Here is a 17,041-nt window from a genome sequence, read left to right as displayed (position 1 = left end):
TTCGAGCAGCGCCCCTAGTGGGAAAAAGTGCAGTAGAGTTGCGTTGTTGTGTTTTATTGGTGCCGCATTTTCTGTGTTTCCGAGGAAATCCGTGAGTTTCATTCATACATTTTCACACCTCTTTGTACATAAGTATCCCATAGTGATGTCTACAGAGAAATTTGTGAGATTTCTTTCTTACTTTTCCCGCATTTTGTCTTATCCGATGAGTTCGGTTTCCTAACCAATAAAAAGCAGTGTCAGTGGTGGGGGGTTCACGTGTTTCCACCAAAATGTAAACAACAGTCAGCGATAAATTGTTTGTTACTTCAAGAATTTGCCAATTCGAGAATCCAGAATCCTTCGCTGAAGAGTAAATCAATTCAATATTAAATAAAAGAAAATTGTCCATTAAAATACTGATATTTTATTGATACACAAATTACATACAATGTTTCTTCTTCATCTGATACAAATTTACGCATGAATACATAACTTTCTTTTACATATTCTCACTCATTTTTACAACAAAACATGTCATGAGGTCAAAGACACAGACAAATATAAATATATTCTGCTCACATGAACGATTCATAAAAAAAAATTACTTTTAAACGTAATGTCCTACTTGGTACAGAGGAACAATGAGCGGTCATGATAAAATAAATAAGGATTAGCTCTCAAGTATGATAGGATTATTTCTATACATGGAAATGGTCGTGAATATAGCTGCCTGTCACTCTCTTAACTTAACAATTCGTTTCTCCTTAAAGAGAGGGGTTAAAAAGGAAAAAAAATGTCATATAAAAAAAGTAAAAATGGAAGCAAGAGTTGTTCAATTACTAACTTCATCCGTACTATCAGTTTCCGCGTATTTCGTCTCTAAATTCTTCCGTGTGGCCTTTTGCAAGCTCTTGAGAATGTCGTCCGTCTCCAGGACAATGATTGGTGTGCAACCATCGGGCAGATTTGATCTGGAATGCAAAGAGGGGTGGCGTTAGTGGATCAGAAGCTCTTGTCTGTTGCTCGAGTGGGACTTACATGCTGGACTGTCTCTCGTAAATCTCTCTGGAGACACTGCGAGTGAAGGAGAATCTCGCGGAGGCTTTTCTGGTGAGCTTCTTGTGGGGCTTCTTGGCGGCAATTGGAGCTGGCTTCTCAATATGCTCAGCCTCGCAGAACTCTTCGGCGAACGCTTTTATCTCTTGCCATGCGTAATCTGTCAATTTGCCAAACAAGAAGAGAGGAGACAAATTACCATTGAATCTTGCGGACAAATATTTGGCGGGGGACAAAAAGTGTGTCTTGGCGAGAGACTGAGAACAAATAGAGGTGTGATTTTCACGCGAGATAGACTTGACAGTGTGAAGGAATAATAAATTTGACCTGTGAACTGATGATGTGCGGAGCGCAACTATGAATTGAGGCTTTATGGATGTTTCGCAAAGCGATGTCATGAATAGTGGAGGAAGATTTGTGCGAAAAGTCAGTTGATTCATGACGCAGTCTATTCTGGGTAGTTTTCCAGTGAGAAGTATATAAATTGAATGGACAAATTTGTATTCATTCAACTGTTAATTCTATAATGGATACTCTGAACGGACAATGATTCAAGTTGGGTGAAAAAGTATTACGATGACTGCATGATGAATTCTCCTTACCTATGTGCTCTTCCTTGGCGTGCTCGTATGTGACGCAGAAGCGAATGGCGTACTTTCCTCTCACCATGGCTGGTGTCATGTGGAACTTCCCTGAGTGGTTGATGCGGGCCAGGAGATCCCTGTTTGTGGCGTCAGATTGGCGCAGTCGGAAGCAAACCAGGCCCAAGTGCACGTCGTTGCGCACTTCGAAGCGCTCATCGGCGCGCACGAGTTGCTCGAAGCGCTTCGCCAGGGATATGTGATTGCGGATGTACTGCTGGAGTCCTGAGATGCCGTAGGAGCGGAACACGAACCAGAGTTTGAGCGAGCGGAAGCGCCTGCTGAGCGGAATGCCGTAGTGGCGGTAGTCGATGGCGCTGGCGTGCTCGTGCTGGAGGTAGAGTGGATTGACGGTGAGGGCAGTCTTGAGGGCCATGACGTCGCGCACCCACAGCGCTGATGCGTCGAAATTCGTGAGCAGAAGTTTGTTGGGGTTCGTGTTGAAGGAGTCCGCGTACTCCATGCCCTCTTTGAACTGCCGCATCTCGGGCAGGATGAAGGAATTGCCAGCGTACGCTCCGTCGACGTGGAACCAGATGTTTGAGTAGTTTCTGCACACCTTCCCAATCTCCTTGAGATTGTCAAAGGCACACGCTCCCGTTGTTCCCACCGTGGCGACAACGAAGAAGGGCGTGAGGCCATCCTTCACGTCCTTCTCGATGGCCGCCCGAAGGGTCTCGCCGCGAAAACTGCCTCTGGCATCTGTGTCGAGGATGCGCAGCTTGATGATGGCCATCTTGGCGGCTTTCTCAATTGAGCTGTGAGCCTCTCGCGAGGCGTAGGCCACGAGTTGGGGCAGATAGACGCTGTCGTGGATGTCATAGTTGTTCCCTTTGAGTTCTTTGATGGCACGAGCGCGCGCGGAAATCATGGAGACGAGGGCGCATTCTGATGCTGATCCCTGAATAGCGCCTCCGCCTTTGCTCCCAGGAGTGTCGCTCATGAAGAAATCTGGCAAATCCAAAGCTTTGGCGTACCAATCCAAGACTATCGTCTCCAGTTCAGTCGAAGCGGGACAAGAGGCCTTTGGAGAAATTGAAATAATTTGAAATTAACGTTGATTCTTGGAAAGAAGAATCGGAAAGTTTCCCGTGAACTAACTTCTTACCCATGAGAATCCGATGGATCCAATGGCGCTGCTGAGAACATCACCCAAAATAGAAGGGTAGGAATTTCCGGAGGGGAAATAGGCGAAGAAATATGGGTGATTCCAATGAACCACACCTGGCATTATTTTGCTCTCAATATCCGCGAGAATTGTCTTGAAATCTTCACCTTTCTGCGGAGCTTCGGCTGTAAAGATGGTTGGAGAGAAAAGACAGAGAACCGGACTTTAGAACAAATTTTCCACTCTCTTAATACAGTTGATATCTAAATTGTAATTGTTTATTTAGCAAACAGAGCAATTGAGGTTTTATTAGATTTCACATGTTGATAAATTATCTTGATTTCTTTTCGTGGTTATATTCTTTAACATTAACTACATGGCGATGAAAAGTGTATTTATTATTTTTTACCACCCTCTTTTCACCACTTCTTCTCAATCTTTTTTCAGCCTCTCATAGTCCAATTGAACTTCACACTCGATTTACAACTAAACATACTTTTTTTTAACTCTATGTATAATCTGTATATATGCTGAGTATTCGGATTTTGTTAATGATACAATCGTATTTTCCTCTCTTGAGATATTTCTGAGGGCGTTTTTTCCAACATGTTTTCGCTACTTCACGGCATGTTTTGTATAAACATCATTGCATGAGGTGTGTATTTAAAGCACAATCACAATTTCCAGACGTTTCTCACAAAATATTGATATTGGCTGTCTTTTGTAAAGCTCTCGAGTAAGACAGAATGCATCACTTACATGGAACGAGTTCTTTGAGATATCCCGGATCGACTTTGGGCGCAACATCGCGCATCTCGATGTTCTCCATGTAATTGCAAATGTAGTCAATCATCTCCTTTCCGTACTTGTTAAAATCTTTCGTATCCATCTTGCTGTGTTAACGTCCAATATGTTCCAAAAATAATATATTGTTGAGAGATGAGACGAAGTATTGCGAAATATCTTTTCTTTATCTGTTGTCTGTTAATTGATATCGGGACTGTACAACAGCCCAGAAACTTGCTAATTGTCTTTTCACTTCCCGATGATACACTTATGTCACGAAATCTCACAATTTACCATCCACACTGTTCTTTTTTTTTGATGAAATTTTCCATACAACACCGCGCACAAGAATAGAATATGCTGTATAATATGTTGGGCAAAAGCTCTCTCTCTCTCTACAAGTTGAGTCGCGATGAAAACATGTCTTACACTGAAGTGCCTCGAGTGAATGCCGTCTCTTATATATGTTCTGTGTGGGAATTGTGTGGAAATTGACATGTACAGATGTGTAGAATTAACACACCAACACCATCATCTGTGATTTCGTGCAAAAAAATCCTCGTTAGTTTTGTGAAGCTTAAATATTTACTTGATGATATCTCTTCGTGCTTTTTTATTGTATTGTAGTTGTAGGAGAAGAAGTAGGAAAAAAGCACGCTATACACAATTTTCTATTTCATTATGGTTTCTCAGTGAGTGATAATGCAATATTTCTGGGTTTTCCTTTCATTGTCGTGCGTGCAGATGAAGGTGAGATTGAGAGGAGTCTAAAGTCTCGAATTGTAAGAACGCACATTTGCATGAATGAGATGAAAATGGCGAAGATGAAATTTAATGTGTGGATTTTCGTACTCATTTTGGGGGGAAAGAAAATTCTTTAAATTCCCCATTTTTCAGCCACTGCAATAAACCACTCTCCCTATACAGTAGTGTGAAGAGGAATAGGACGTCAAATTATCCCTATTCTTGCTGATTATTGCATATTTCGGGACAGAAACAACAGAATGACATCAGTGTGTTAACTTGTTTGTCTCCGAGTGTGTGGAATTTTTAAGGGGTGACACGTGCTCATTCATAAACGTTGGAGGGTAACATCGTTCTGCACGTCAGAATGGAAGCCTCTGTCTGTGCAGATAATCTACAATCTCCTTAATTCCATTAGGATTTTGTGGGGGTAACAGAAAAAAACAATATTTATCGTGCAATGATAGTGAGAATTTACACTTGCAATTATCACGATGATTTGAATCGAATGATAACATCCTAGAATGGGACGAATATTTTTGATAATCAATATTTTTAGCGAGTCTCGTAATAATTGGATGAATACACACGTATAAAAGATACAATTAACAGTCTATGAACAGTTAAATTATCACGTGATCTTAATTGTACTTTGATTATCGCTTAGTCAGAGCTTTCGCCGAGGGGAAGCTCAATTATGCCATTTTATAAGAAATCAGAAGCAATGCGAATGTCGTGAAATCGTTAATTCATTCTTTTAGATTTAATTGATATTAATTTTGTGGGTCAACAATTAATTTATTCCTCATGTCTGATTTAACCCCTCGCATTTTATCAATCACATCGTGTAATATGTGATTGTTGGGTAGAAATTGTAGAAATATAACGTGATTTTCCTATTTTGGGCTTTGTGATATCAAAATTAGTTTTACAGGTGTGACTATCATATTGCAAATAAGTCTTATAAATCGAGGGTGAACATAATGTGGAAAAAATGTTGAGAATTTCGATAAGCGTCAACTGATTTGCTGTCTGTGCAATCATCAGAAAACTGAAGATGGTTCAGTGACGCAATTATGCACAAATATATAAAAAAATTTTATAGTTCTTTGTGTGTGTTTTTTTTCTGGAAATAATCTTCAGCAACATAAACTGGACGAAAAACTTCCATTAACATTATGGCCATTCGTTCCGGTATTTTTTATGTAATGTTCTTTGCTAAATAGATGATATTTGGGGAAGTTGTAGGATTTGGTCAATTGGCTTTTTTGTTTTTAATGATTGTTCGTGAGTAATTTGTGGGTAAATATTGGATAGTTTCGCGTCGACTTAATAGCAATGGAACAAATTGCAATCAAATTTTTTTGCGTTGAAGTACAAAGTGAAAAAAAACCATGATTTTACGTAAATTTCTGAGTGTGAAATATATCTAAAACATGTGAAATAATTTGCGTGACAAATTATTGAGTGTCCAAAAAGAGTTGTCTTCACTTTCTATCGTGTGGGTACATTTTTGTCACATACGTTTTTATGGGCAGCAGGATGTTTGTAAGTGATGATCTTGTGATTTCTGGCCTTTTTTCTTCCCTGTCACACGCCACATATTTACAGATTGTGTGTGAATGAATGATGATCACGACGTAATTTTAGTTGTACAATGAGAAGATTCCTGATTACGCGAGATATTCTTTTTGATCTGCACAGACAAAATTAGAACATTGAGAGTGTTGGGGAAATTTCTTCACTCGCGGTATTTCCAATTGTAATCTCTTCACGGCTCAAACGCCACTTTTCATCCCACATCATCATCAGTTCGTGGAATTGACAGCAATTGTCGGCAAAATTCAATAATTATCATTCTCTTCCCCACATCAATGTGCGATCTTAGGCTGAAAAGGAGTAGAAGTTCTTGTGACGAATTCAGTGTGGAATGTTTATTATTTACATTTGGGTTTTTTCTTCTCAAGTCCACCAAACCCTGTCTTTGGAGTAATTTATAAGGTGAATGCTTGAAACTACAGCACTTTTTATTGGAGGTGTGTATGGATTTCGAGACGCTTTTTTCTCCATTTGATTCACCAATTTGCACAGCGGGAAGGAGAAATATAATCTCTCAATTGAGATCGGAATTTATTAATCCAAAATTAGTTAAAGACATTCTTTGTCGTCATAGAAATACATTTGCATGTGTTATTTTTAGAGTACAAGTCAACTTTTTTGTCACATTTAATCCATCCGGGTTAGAAAAGTACCACAGAAATTGATTATGTTCAGTTTGTGAACTCGCTTGGGTGAAACAAGTCTTCTTTTCGATCACAATTGAGTCTGTTGAATATAGATTTTCTCGATCTGATTAAGTTTTGAGACCAAAATTCTACGAAAATGATGTTTTCAGATGGGAATTTTAATTGGTGAGTCTGGCATTTAAGAATCATTTGATTTGAATGAAATTTTATTGCAACTGTCTTACTAGATTTCTTCTTATTGCCGATGAATAATACAGATAAGTCAAGGAATACAAAACGTATTCTTCTGAAAGAGGATAGATAATTGTATTTCGGGGAAATTTTTCTGCCCAATATCAAGTCATGTTCTTGTTCAATGAGAATTTTTGATTGTACGAATACAAAAACCATTGATTCGGGTTCCGCCTTTGGATCAATTAAAGAGTTCATTGAGAAATTACCTCACTATGACGTCACGCACAGCAACGAGGAAGAATTTATTTTGAAGCTATTGCGAAAAATTTTCGATTCCTTCTCGACTTGGGGAAATTTCACTGCAAAGACTGTAGGAAGTGACCAAAAATGGACACACACACAAGAAGAAGACTTCTTCGTCCAACATGAGCACGCAAAGATCATCCTAAGGCAAAACCATGTTAGATTTTGCCTTTTGTAACACAATGATGATCACGAGTGTCAAACAAACAGCACATTTAGCGATTCATGGGGATTCATGACATGAGCAATTGACGAGGAAAAGAAGAAACTCTGATATTTTAAATGATCACCGCGGGGAGTTTACTTAATAATTCGCACATTGGCATCATTTGCATGGTGCAGGTGGACTTAACAGACTTCTCAAAGGTGGCTTTTCCTAATCGACAACGGGCAAAACCCCGTGAAATCTGATTGAAATGTTTATGCGAAAAATGCTCAGTGACTTCTCACAAGTGCTGAAAATAGAAAACATTGCAGTGAAATTAGGTCAAAATTCTTTTATCTCCTCCAAATGTTTCAAACACTGCGCGGCAAAACAATTACAGAGAGCCCTCGTTTAAAGAAAAGCGTCGCCGTTGAGCAATTTGTCAGCTGTTGAGGAAGCACCGCATCGGCGAATGGAAGTGGCGTAATCACATAGCAAATTGACCTGTGTGATCGTCGGGAGAATTTCACAGTATTGATTCATTTTTATTAATTGTCAGCGATGGGATTTCACCTGGAAAATCGATTGAAACGCTTTCACTGCTTGCAGTGGGAAAAAAGGAAGCCCTTTGCGTGTGACTCAAGTGACATCATTCGCAAGTTCAGCTGACTCAACAATTATGCCATTGCAAGTCGCGCACACCTTTTATCATTAACAACATGCTAAACAGCCAACAAATAGTGACGACAAAATATCACGCTATTGCAGTCGGATAAATAAAGTAATATTGCTTGATAAGAATCTTCCACAGATAGCAATTCAGAGCTTCGGGGGCTTCCCACATTGGAAAATGTGGTCTTTTTTCAAGTGTCATGCAGGCAATCAACGATGAGGAATTTCTTGACTACCTTTATCAGTTAACTCTGCCAAACTCTGAGCTTTTTAACTCAAGCTCTGATGAGTTAAGCTCTTTGGAGTTTTTGCGTGGTTCTTTTGAAGAGCAATCAAAGGTTAGTTTTTCACAAATAAACTCAAGTTTATAATCCAATATTGACTCAGAATGATTGGATAAATTGGACAATTTTTTTTCGTCAAAAATCTCAGGAGAAAAACTACAATTTCATCATTTGCGACAATAGTTTGAGAAAGATAGTTTTTTTTTGCCAAAACACTCAATTGAAGGTTTCATTGAATCCGGATTTTTCACTCTCCGCCAATAGTAGCAGATTATGAATGAAATGTGCGTAAAAAATCTCTGTGAGCACGTGGTTGCCGTCAGTTGATGGAGAGTCTCGCATTAAAGGAATTGCGATATTGCGTCACTTTGTGCTGAAATATCGTGTTGAGCTCTTGAACAAACTTGGCAGCAGGAAATCAAGTTCTCGGCCATGCTGCTCGGCGGCTTTTCGCAGAAGAATTAGACACAGTAATCTCCAAATGGTGGTACTTTGACCGAGCCAGACTCCGGATGTCGTCATTCCCGGATGATTAATCTCACACCGGCGGCCGCCCAGGTGTGGAGGAATGGTGCGATGAATAAGAAGAAGTCATTTCCTTGCGGCGTGAACTTCTTGGGTGGGAATTCCCAAATTTCTTCCCCGCTTGGCGACTGCAGATCTATTTGCAAATCTCTTGTTTACACTCTTTTATGGTATATGATATTTATTCTTTTACTCATGCTAATCATTTTGTCATGAACGATAAGTACAATGTTTTTGCCTAAGTGTGCTCATTTTTTTTTATTACTTTCCCACAAGTGTGGGAAGAAGAGCCAGAAGAAGGAATCAAAAAAATGCTGATCTTCTCTAACATTTTGTATGCTTTTATACTGCCACAATTTGAAATCTAATTCTGATTAAAGTCTCTATAATTTTTAAAGGGGGGGCATTTAAACTATTATTGTAGCTAATCTCTCCATTGAATTATCATTTGGAATTATTGTTACTTGTTGACAATCTCGTGATACTGAAGATTTTTCTTATACTGTTGAGTAGAATTTTGTGCTTCTTTTGGGCATATTTAGTCCAAACCATTCCTTGTGGTGGAACTCTTGTTCTTCCGCATGAGAATTGGTGATCTCTTTGGTGAGCGCGTTGTGCTGATGCAGAGCTCATTCTCAGGCGATGGCGAGGAGCCGCCGCCAGTTGCTGAGTTGCGACGCGAGTTCGGCAGACCGACAGTTGTGTCCAGGTGACGGAATCTTCAAACGCGAAACAAATGGCACAAACTGAGAATTTGGTCTTAAATTACCATGTCAACAACATTAGTCATTATACCTCAAGCGTGGTCCATCGTCGGATGATGCAAAGAGAAATGCTAATGGCCAGCTGATCCATGACGAAGCATTGCTGCCACGCGTGTGTCCAAAAAAAGATGTGCGTTGAGACAAAGTGTATGTTTTTGTGGAAAGAGGGAAGGAAAAGTTTAACGTATGAAATTCTACACATTCCACGAAAAGCGTCGCGATATAAATAGACATGCATAACAGAGCTTTTTCCAACCATTAAAATTCCACCTTAACACCCAAAATTTACACTTACTTTGTGGGTGTCTGAATCATTGGTGCTCCAGGGATTGTCGGAGACATGGCTTCGGTAGATATTCTTGGCGTGGCCGCCTTATTAATAGCCGGATTGTATATTTTCGGATCACTGACCATTCGGACGAAGAATGACCGTTTCTGGGCGAGTGTTTCCTTCTTCTTGCGATCCAAAATCTCTGTGAGTTCATCTGCTTGATCCTGTTATGAATGAAAATGATTCAAGTTAATATTTTCTCACTTCAGTACAGTAAACAAATTTTCCGTTGCCGTATATTTTTCTACACATTGGCGAAGAGCAGATACTTTCTTTCTCACTCCAAACAGAATTGAATGTGTAAATATAACATCTTTTCTCATAATTATTATTATTATTATTGTGATTCTACTGCATACCTTCTCGAGAATTTCAGACGAAATGTCAGTAATCACCTCCCAAGCGAAGTCTGGAAAGTGGGAGAGAAAAAAAATGGGTTGAAATTCCAATTTGTGAATATTCTCAGAATTCACACAAATAATGTCTGAAGATCTTTAGTACAAACTCACCAATGTCATCTTCGACTGAATTCTCTGCATTGACAGCAAATCTGATGGTGTACTTGTCATTCACATATGCTGGAACCATGTGCAATTTTCCAGACGCATTGAGAGCGCTCAGCAGCTTCTCATTGATTTTATCAGTCCCTTTGAGGCGGAAGCACACCAATCCGAGCTGAAAACACACAAGTTGAAATCATCAAACATTCTTTTGGCTGTTCTTCTTCATCTCACCTTGACTTCGTTGCAGATTTCAAATCTTCTATCACTCAACACCAATTGTTCGAAGCGCTTGGCAAGTTTTATATGGCGTCTTATGTACGCCTGAAGTCCCGAAATGCCATAATTGCGCAGAACAAACCTGAAGGAGGGGAGCGAAAAAAATATGATCTTCAATCATTTGCAAAGTCATCTGGATTTTGTGAATTTACCAGAGCTTGAGAGAGCGAAAACGTCGACTCAGCGGAACACCCCAATGACGATAATCAATGGCAGCATCCATATAGCCATGTTTAAGATACAATGGATCAACCTGAAGAATTGACATGTTATTTTTCGAATGGGAAATCAAAGACTTTTGATTGAGATATGAGAAATACAAACCACAAGAGCAGATGTCAAGCGGATGCGATCACGAACCCATAGAGTTGAGCAATCAAAGCTCGTGAGAAGCCATTTATTGGGATTCGTGTTGAAGGAGTCAGCATTTTCAATGCCCTAAGAATGTCATTGAGAGCATTAGTGCGAGTGTTTTGAAGACATTTTAGCCAAAAAATACCTTCATAACATCCCTCAATTCTGGACAAATGAAGGAACTTCCTCCATAAGCTCCGTCAACGTGTAGCCAAACTCCCGGATGATGTTGCAAGACGCTCCCAATTTCCTCCAGATTGTCAAAAGCACAACTTCCTGTTGTCCCAAGTGTGGTGGAGACGAAGAACGGCACAAGTCCACTTGCTTCATCCTCTTCCATTGCCTTTGAGAATATTTCTTAATTATAGCATTGAGTTTTTGGGGGGAATTTTTCATAAGAATCTCAGAAAAAATAAAAATTAATGGACACAATTCTCAGAAGAAATATTAATGCATTTGGGATAAGGAATTTTGGATATCTTTTGTATGTGGCGCAATTGAAAATTTGCTATTGTGGCATGAGAAGTTGTTCAATGTGAGATAAACAAGTTGAGTTATTTTTACAATTTGAGCAAAATTCTCCTAATAAGAAGACATCTGTTTCTCTATACACTTCGAGAGAGAACTCCTGACTGGTCAATTGTTTACACACCTCCGCGTATTTTGGGTGTTTTGGCCAAAGTGGCCCAAATAAGATGTGTGTACATATGTTAAGGTATCTCCTTACCCTAGACAGTGTCTCTCCGCGTAGGCTGCATTTGGAGTCTGGCTCGAGAATTCGCAGCTTCACAAATGATATCATTGCTGCCTTTTCCACACAACTGTGCGCCTCTTTCGAGCAGTATGCCATCAATTTGGTCAAGAGGTGTCCCTCTTCCACGAAGGGATGCTGCCTCTTCAGCTGCTTAATCGCTTGTGCACGCGCCGCAATCATTGTCACGAGAACACACTCTGACGCTGATGACTGAATCACTCCGCCACCTTTGCTGCCTGGCTTGAGACCCAGGAAGAAATCCGGCAATCCCAGCGCCTTGCCAAACCAATCCAGCACAATTGTCTCCAATTCCGTGCACGCCGGACTGGCTGCCCAGGAGAATCCAATGCATCCAATGGCATCGCTCAGCATGTCGCCCAGAATGGAGGCGAAGGAGTTTCCCGATGGGAAATACGCATGAAAGTGCGGATGCTGCCAATGAGTCACGCCCGGCATGATTTTCTTCTCCACATCGTCCATCACTTGATCCCAAGGCTCAGGATACATTGGCGCTTCATCTATATACATTTCACAGATTGTTCAGCGATTGTGGAGCTTTAATATGCAAATAGAAGAACTCACCTGGAAGTAAATTCTTCAAGTATCCAGGCTCAACACTCGGAGTGACTCGACGGTCCTCAAGGGTCTCTAAATATTTGCAAATGTACTCCACCATTTCCATTCCTCTCTTCCTGAACTCCTCGCAATTCATTTTTCTGGCTCTTTCTCAATGGTTTTGGGCAAAATTATGAGTTTATTCCTCCAATTCACGCAGTATTCTAAACGACAAAAAGAACCAATTCGATAATGTTCAGACATAAATACGGGAATATCCTTAAACAGACGTGAAGACTAAAAATGGTTCACGGAAGTTAGAAGCAGTGCGACGACCCTAATTCACAATATTTACTGATTTTGCTAATTGTAAGCAACTACTAGTAAATACTGAGTAAATCACGCAATTTTATGTTTCCTTTTGCAATCTCAAAGGTTGATTTCAAGCAATTGTTCTCACTTTGTGTCCTAGTTTCGGGAATTGCCTAAATTTAACGATAGAAAACAGATATTTGATCACCCACAAATATACACTATAAATTCTCCCCCCCCCCCCCCCAGAAAACAATTCTGCTTCGTGCGATGTTAAGAGTCTTCAGTTTTTGGGAGAACAATAACAAGATGGACAAACACAGGATGTGAGAGGAGGTATGAAAAAATAGCCAATATGTACTGAAATATTGTATCATTTCCGGAGGCGATTTCAGTGTGGAAAGTTTCTCTGAATGTGCGTATAAATCATTGTTAAATTTAGAAGAAAAAACGGACAGTTCATTGACGGTATGAATGGTTGAAGACGAGTTCTATTCACCTTTCGTGGTTTCTTGTTTTTTTTTGCGTTTGAGGGAGAATTGATAAAAAGAATAATATAGAGAATGTCCTGAAGAATCTGATGAAATTTGCGGGTTTCTTTCTTTCGATACTGTCGCATTGAGATTTCTCGCCCATTTTATAGTTATTCTGTAACATTTTCCCCGAAGGAGATTCAAACATTTTCCACCCTACAAAATTATCCGGAGCCATTTTTCCTATTCATCATCTCTCACTCAAGGGCAGATGCGCGAATCGCGATTTCAATTCAGTTGGCTCAATTTTCACTGGAGCTTTTCGTGTGGGTGTTGGCACTAAATGAACTTTTCTGCTGCATTTCACACTCGCGCTCAAGACTTGCGAATGCCAATTGATGAGGAAGGGAGAAATTGTGAGGAAATCGATCAGCACTTGAAGCTGTCTTTTCCATACGTTGGCACAATTTTACTTACACAATAGTAATTTCATTACTTTCGAGATATTGATGAAGTCAGAGACGCTTTTTTTCCCCATCGCTCCACAATCTATCAGAATATTACCTTGTGGGTGGATTTTGTCGAGTGAAATTACCAGTTATGTGATGGTGCCTTTGTTTGACGATGTCAGTGAAAAATTGGGAAATAATGTAAGTGATAAATAACGAGGGTGAATCAGAGAGAGAGAGAAAAAAAAATCCCATTCATATTTCCGTTTGGAAATTAATTAGAAATTTCTTGAAAGATAGCCATAGAATTCTTTCTTCGCGTCTCCATCGTCGGAAAAAGTGTATTGAAGGGTGCGGAATTAATTAATTTTTCATAATCTGCCTTATTTCTGTAATCTGATTTCTTGGAAAAAGAAAAATAAAAGAATGAATTGAATGTCAAGTCAAACTTGTTGAACTTCACCTAATTCTGAGGCCCACAAAGAGTGTGACATTCTTTTGCACGCAATTCTTGTGCGATCATCCTTTCGGGTAGAAATTTAAATGATAAAATATGTACGTGTTGAGGAGATGAGCAGAAATGACGTCTGAGAGATTTTCCTCCATTTGCGGTGGTGAGAAAACAATTTGCAAGCAATGATATTAAAAGCCAGCCACTAATTTGATCCACTTTAATCACAAATTACCCCCCCCTTTCCTCAAGCAGGATAGAGCCATCCTTCGTGCCAAAGTCATTTTGTGGGCAATTTAGGGTCATTCTCGAGCAGCCTCCGGAGGAGGTTTTTCGCACTCCTTTTCGCGTTGGCATTTTAATTGTAAGGTCACGATAAGAGGTTGATAGGATGGGCGCGAGAAGTGACTTTTGAAATGATGTAATTCTTATTCTAATTTTATTTGACTAATTGGATTTCTCGCCACAGCAACGCGCAAACTTGCTGCTGTATTTCACTGCTTAATCCACACAAATAGTGATAAAAAAAAAATACATAATATCCTAAGCAATTTCCAGTAGAATAGACACAAAATATATATCAGACAACTCTTTTCTGTACCTTCAGCAATTTCAATCAAGTGATGATTTGTGATTCGTCACACACTTTTATCCGCAGGGATTTTTCGATGGATTTCACGGGAGAACTCTTGGCGAGGAAACTGAGAGAAAAGTCCACTGTCTCTTTGGGGGGAGGGAATTGAAAGACTTGCTCGCAAATTGATCAGTTGACGGAACTGGTGGGTGAGACTCAACCGTTCGACCTCTGAACCGCAACTGAGGCGACGACAGAAAACTACCACTTTGCTCGGGGGTGAACTCCACATTGATCGGTGGGCCTGAGCAAAGGGATTGGCTGGGCAGCCGGAGAGTTGGTGACGCCATCGCACCAAGTTGAATTCCACAGCATGATGCTCTATAGATGAAATCATTAGGATTCCGCTGGCGACGATTATTCGGCATTTACCCGCACCAGCCCACCCTCGCAAGCCCTTGAGAAAAAGAGACAGCCACACACGTCCAAGACGTCTTAGCAATTTCCACGTGGCGGGCGGGGAATCTGAGGAAAAACCTCCCGCAACCACCCATAGAATTCTTGAATGAATATCCATGCCATAGGGTGACTCCTTCTAACTGCTCGCGAAATCGCATTAGGGGAAGAGACGTCTCTGGGCGAGGGAGGAGGAGGAGGAGGAATATCCACGAATATTGTGGCAAATGATAAACGTGATGAGGATGTTCGTTTGCTGAATATCAAATTTTTCACGCGAAATTCACCAAGTTCGGGTGATTATTTGATTTTTCAATTATCCCTAATAAGATAGACGTTATTCATCCTTTTGAGTAGTCCTTCGACAAAGAATTAGATTGAGAACTCAAGAGGAAATTGACTGCTTTTCGTGTTCTTAACTTCAACAGCATATTAAAAGGGTTTATATAAATGCATAAATGAATGGTTTGTGTTTCTTTCTCACCACCAAATTTCCTTCTGAAGAAGAGATGAGACAATTCCGTTTGCACTGAGAAGAACAAATTAATATAATGTCTCAGAATACTGAGATTATTCAGTCATACATTTTGGAAATCTTATTCAGAACAAATGCTTCCTGGCTTTTCTTCTCTCAACTCGAACACCCACACAGACTTCTGTCTCATCTGTGGCTGCTGTTCAATAAATGGCGAAGTCGCTGCAGAGCTCTTCGAGAGAACAATGTGCGAGGGATGGTGATGGAAGGAATTCAGGCCAGAGATGCCATTGAAATTCCATCGAAGGGATGTCATCGAATGATGATGCTCCTTTTTATCACTTCATTGACTCGCACAAATTTCACGCAGTGACGAATTGAAGGCACTAGCAATATTAACTCCTTCATAAATTCACTATTTTGTTGCAGAACACACACCGCAAGCATGGGGAAGAACAAGAAGCGACAGCGCAACAAGAAAGACAACAATGTTGACGAGGTGGCGCAATTGACGGTGGAGAAAGCAACAGATGAAGTTCTCACAATGACTGTGAAGAGTGGCACGAAAGTTGAGAATATGCTGAAATTTGCGCGGAAAGCTCTGCAGAGTGGCGAACACAGGAGAATCGTGTGGACAGGAAGTGGACAAGCAATCACGAGGACAATTTCGTGTGCTGAGAGTCTCAGGAGGGAATTTCAGGTGCATCAAGTCACGGAAGTCAGTCAAGAAATCGCCAGCGAGGGAAAAACTTCCGACATTCCAAGCATTCGCATTCTTCAATCGCTGGAGAAAATCGACCCTTTGACGCCGGGGTGAGTGAACATCATTTCTCCTGCCTCTGAATTCCTCAATCATTGAAAATATACCGCCTTTCGTCGCGTGTGTCCTCTGAGGGTCCATGAATTCCTTTCCTTTTGCTCCACTGCTCAATAAATTGAGTGAAATCCTCAAGAAATGCGTAATTCTAAAATATCCCTGGAGATGAAAAAATGACTTTGATGCATGAATTTGCAACATTTGCGGGGAAATTAGAGTTGTTTAATCCACATTAAGACAACACTTCTTTGGCAGATATCAAAGCTCCGAAGGTGGAACAGCTTTTTGGCTGAGTGCTCGCAAAAGTGGCGAGCAAAGTTCAGAAGCATCGAGTCACGGACGATTTGCAAAGCGCCGGAAAGTCCAGGAATGCGGTGAAAGTGCGGAATAAAAGGGTGAAAAAGTAAGCACAAGAATTAGATTTACTTTCCACACACATTCTTATTTCTTTTTGTACTCTTGACGTGGAACTGAGCACAAAGGCCGGAGACTTTTCTGGGGCTTCAGTGGCAGTGGAATGAATGCTATTTTCCGCGGAAAAACAGGGAACAAATATTACAAAATTTCACGTATATACAGACAAAATATTATATCCTTCATGATATTTCTTTTATTGGCTTCAAAAACATTGTCAAAGGATGGTAAAACCTCTTCTTGCGGTCCTTGAAGTCACATATCTACAACATAACAAGTCTTCTAGAATACATTCTTATCATACTCTGACTTATTCAATTGCCTCCATCACTACAATGCATAAATATTCGCGATATTTCCATAGATTTTCTGGTCAAATGATAGACTTTTTCTGTTTTTTTTCTCTCTTTTTTGTCT

At 40.2% G+C, this 17,041-nt stretch overlaps 3 protein-coding genes across 3 annotated transcripts; 1 reads left to right on the top strand and 2 right to left on the bottom strand.

Annotated features, from left to right (window-relative positions):
* Positions 1–16: 16 nt before the first annotated feature.
* On the top strand, positions 17–16,746 carry LOC132264329 (ribonuclease P protein subunit p25). Its single transcript, XM_059764483.1, has 3 exons — positions 17–91; positions 15,823–16,206; positions 16,466–16,746. Exons 2-3 carry the CDS (start codon positions 15,839–15,841, stop codon positions 16,599–16,601), a joined length of 504 nt encoding a protein of 167 aa, XP_059620466.1. The 5' UTR covers positions 17–91; positions 15,823–15,838; the 3' UTR covers positions 16,602–16,746.
* Positions 393–3,999, bottom strand: LOC132264327 (aromatic-L-amino-acid decarboxylase). Its single transcript, XM_059764481.1, has 6 exons — positions 3,547–3,999; positions 2,788–2,972; positions 1,641–2,703; positions 1,021–1,198; positions 827–953; positions 393–745 (listed from the first exon to the last, which is right to left on the bottom strand). The coding sequence occupies exons 1-6, from the start codon at positions 3,674–3,676 to the stop codon at positions 716–718; spliced, it is 1,713 nt and encodes a 570-aa protein (XP_059620464.1). The 5' UTR covers positions 3,677–3,999; the 3' UTR covers positions 393–715.
* On the bottom strand, positions 8,830–14,700 carry LOC132264326 (tyrosine decarboxylase). Its single transcript, XM_059764479.1, has 12 exons — positions 14,490–14,700; positions 12,231–12,427; positions 11,622–12,166; positions 11,040–11,237; positions 10,865–10,978; positions 10,693–10,793; positions 10,496–10,622; positions 10,271–10,436; positions 10,121–10,170; positions 9,726–9,925; positions 9,462–9,533; positions 8,830–9,385 (listed from the first exon to the last, which is right to left on the bottom strand). The coding sequence occupies exons 2-12, from the start codon at positions 12,358–12,360 to the stop codon at positions 9,205–9,207; spliced, it is 1,884 nt and encodes a 627-aa protein (XP_059620462.1). The 5' UTR covers positions 12,361–12,427; positions 14,490–14,700; the 3' UTR covers positions 8,830–9,204.
* Positions 16,747–17,041: the final 295 nt, after the last annotated feature.

The sequence above is a fragment of the Phlebotomus argentipes genome, unplaced genomic scaffold, assembly GCF_947086385.1.
Source record: "Phlebotomus argentipes unplaced genomic scaffold, Phlebotomus argentipes genome assembly contig_32, whole genome shotgun sequence".
NCBI classification, from domain to species: domain Eukaryota; kingdom Metazoa; phylum Arthropoda; class Insecta; order Diptera; family Psychodidae; genus Phlebotomus; species Phlebotomus argentipes.
Note: the sequence above shows the minus strand (reverse complement) of the source record. Positions and strands in the feature narration are given on the sequence as shown.

Bases quoted from the DNA above. Each gene is read 5' to 3' on its own strand.
- LOC132264329 (XM_059764483.1), top strand. From the start codon at position 15,839: ATGGGGAAGAACAAGAAGCGACAGCGCAACAAGAAAGACAACAATGTT. The intron at 16,207-16,465 runs GTGAGTGAACAT...CTTCTTTGGCAG, and splicing joins ATCGACCCTTTGACGCCGGG to ATATCAAAGCTCCGAAGGTG.
- LOC132264327 (XM_059764481.1), bottom strand. From the start codon at position 3,676: ATGGATACGAAAGATTTTAACAAGTACGGAAAGGAGATGATTGACTAC. The intron at 2,704-2,787 runs GTAAGAAGTTAG...ATTTCTCCAAAG, and splicing joins GATCCATCGGATTCTCATGG to GCCTCTTGTCCCGCTTCGAC. The intron at 1,199-1,640 runs GTAAGGAGAATT...GCAAATTGACAG, and splicing joins CGCCAAGGAAGAGCACATAG to ATTACGCATGGCAAGAGATA.
- LOC132264326 (XM_059764479.1), bottom strand. From the start codon at position 12,360: ATGAATTGCGAGGAGTTCAGGAAGAGAGGAATGGAAATGGTGGAGTAC. The intron at 10,979-11,039 runs GTATTTTTTGGC...TGACATTCTTAG, and splicing joins AATTGAGGGATGTTATGAAG to GGCATTGAAAATGCTGACTC. The intron at 9,386-9,461 runs GTATAATGACTA...TCGCGTTTGAAG, and splicing joins GACGATGGACCACGCTTGAG to ATTCCGTCACCTGGACACAA.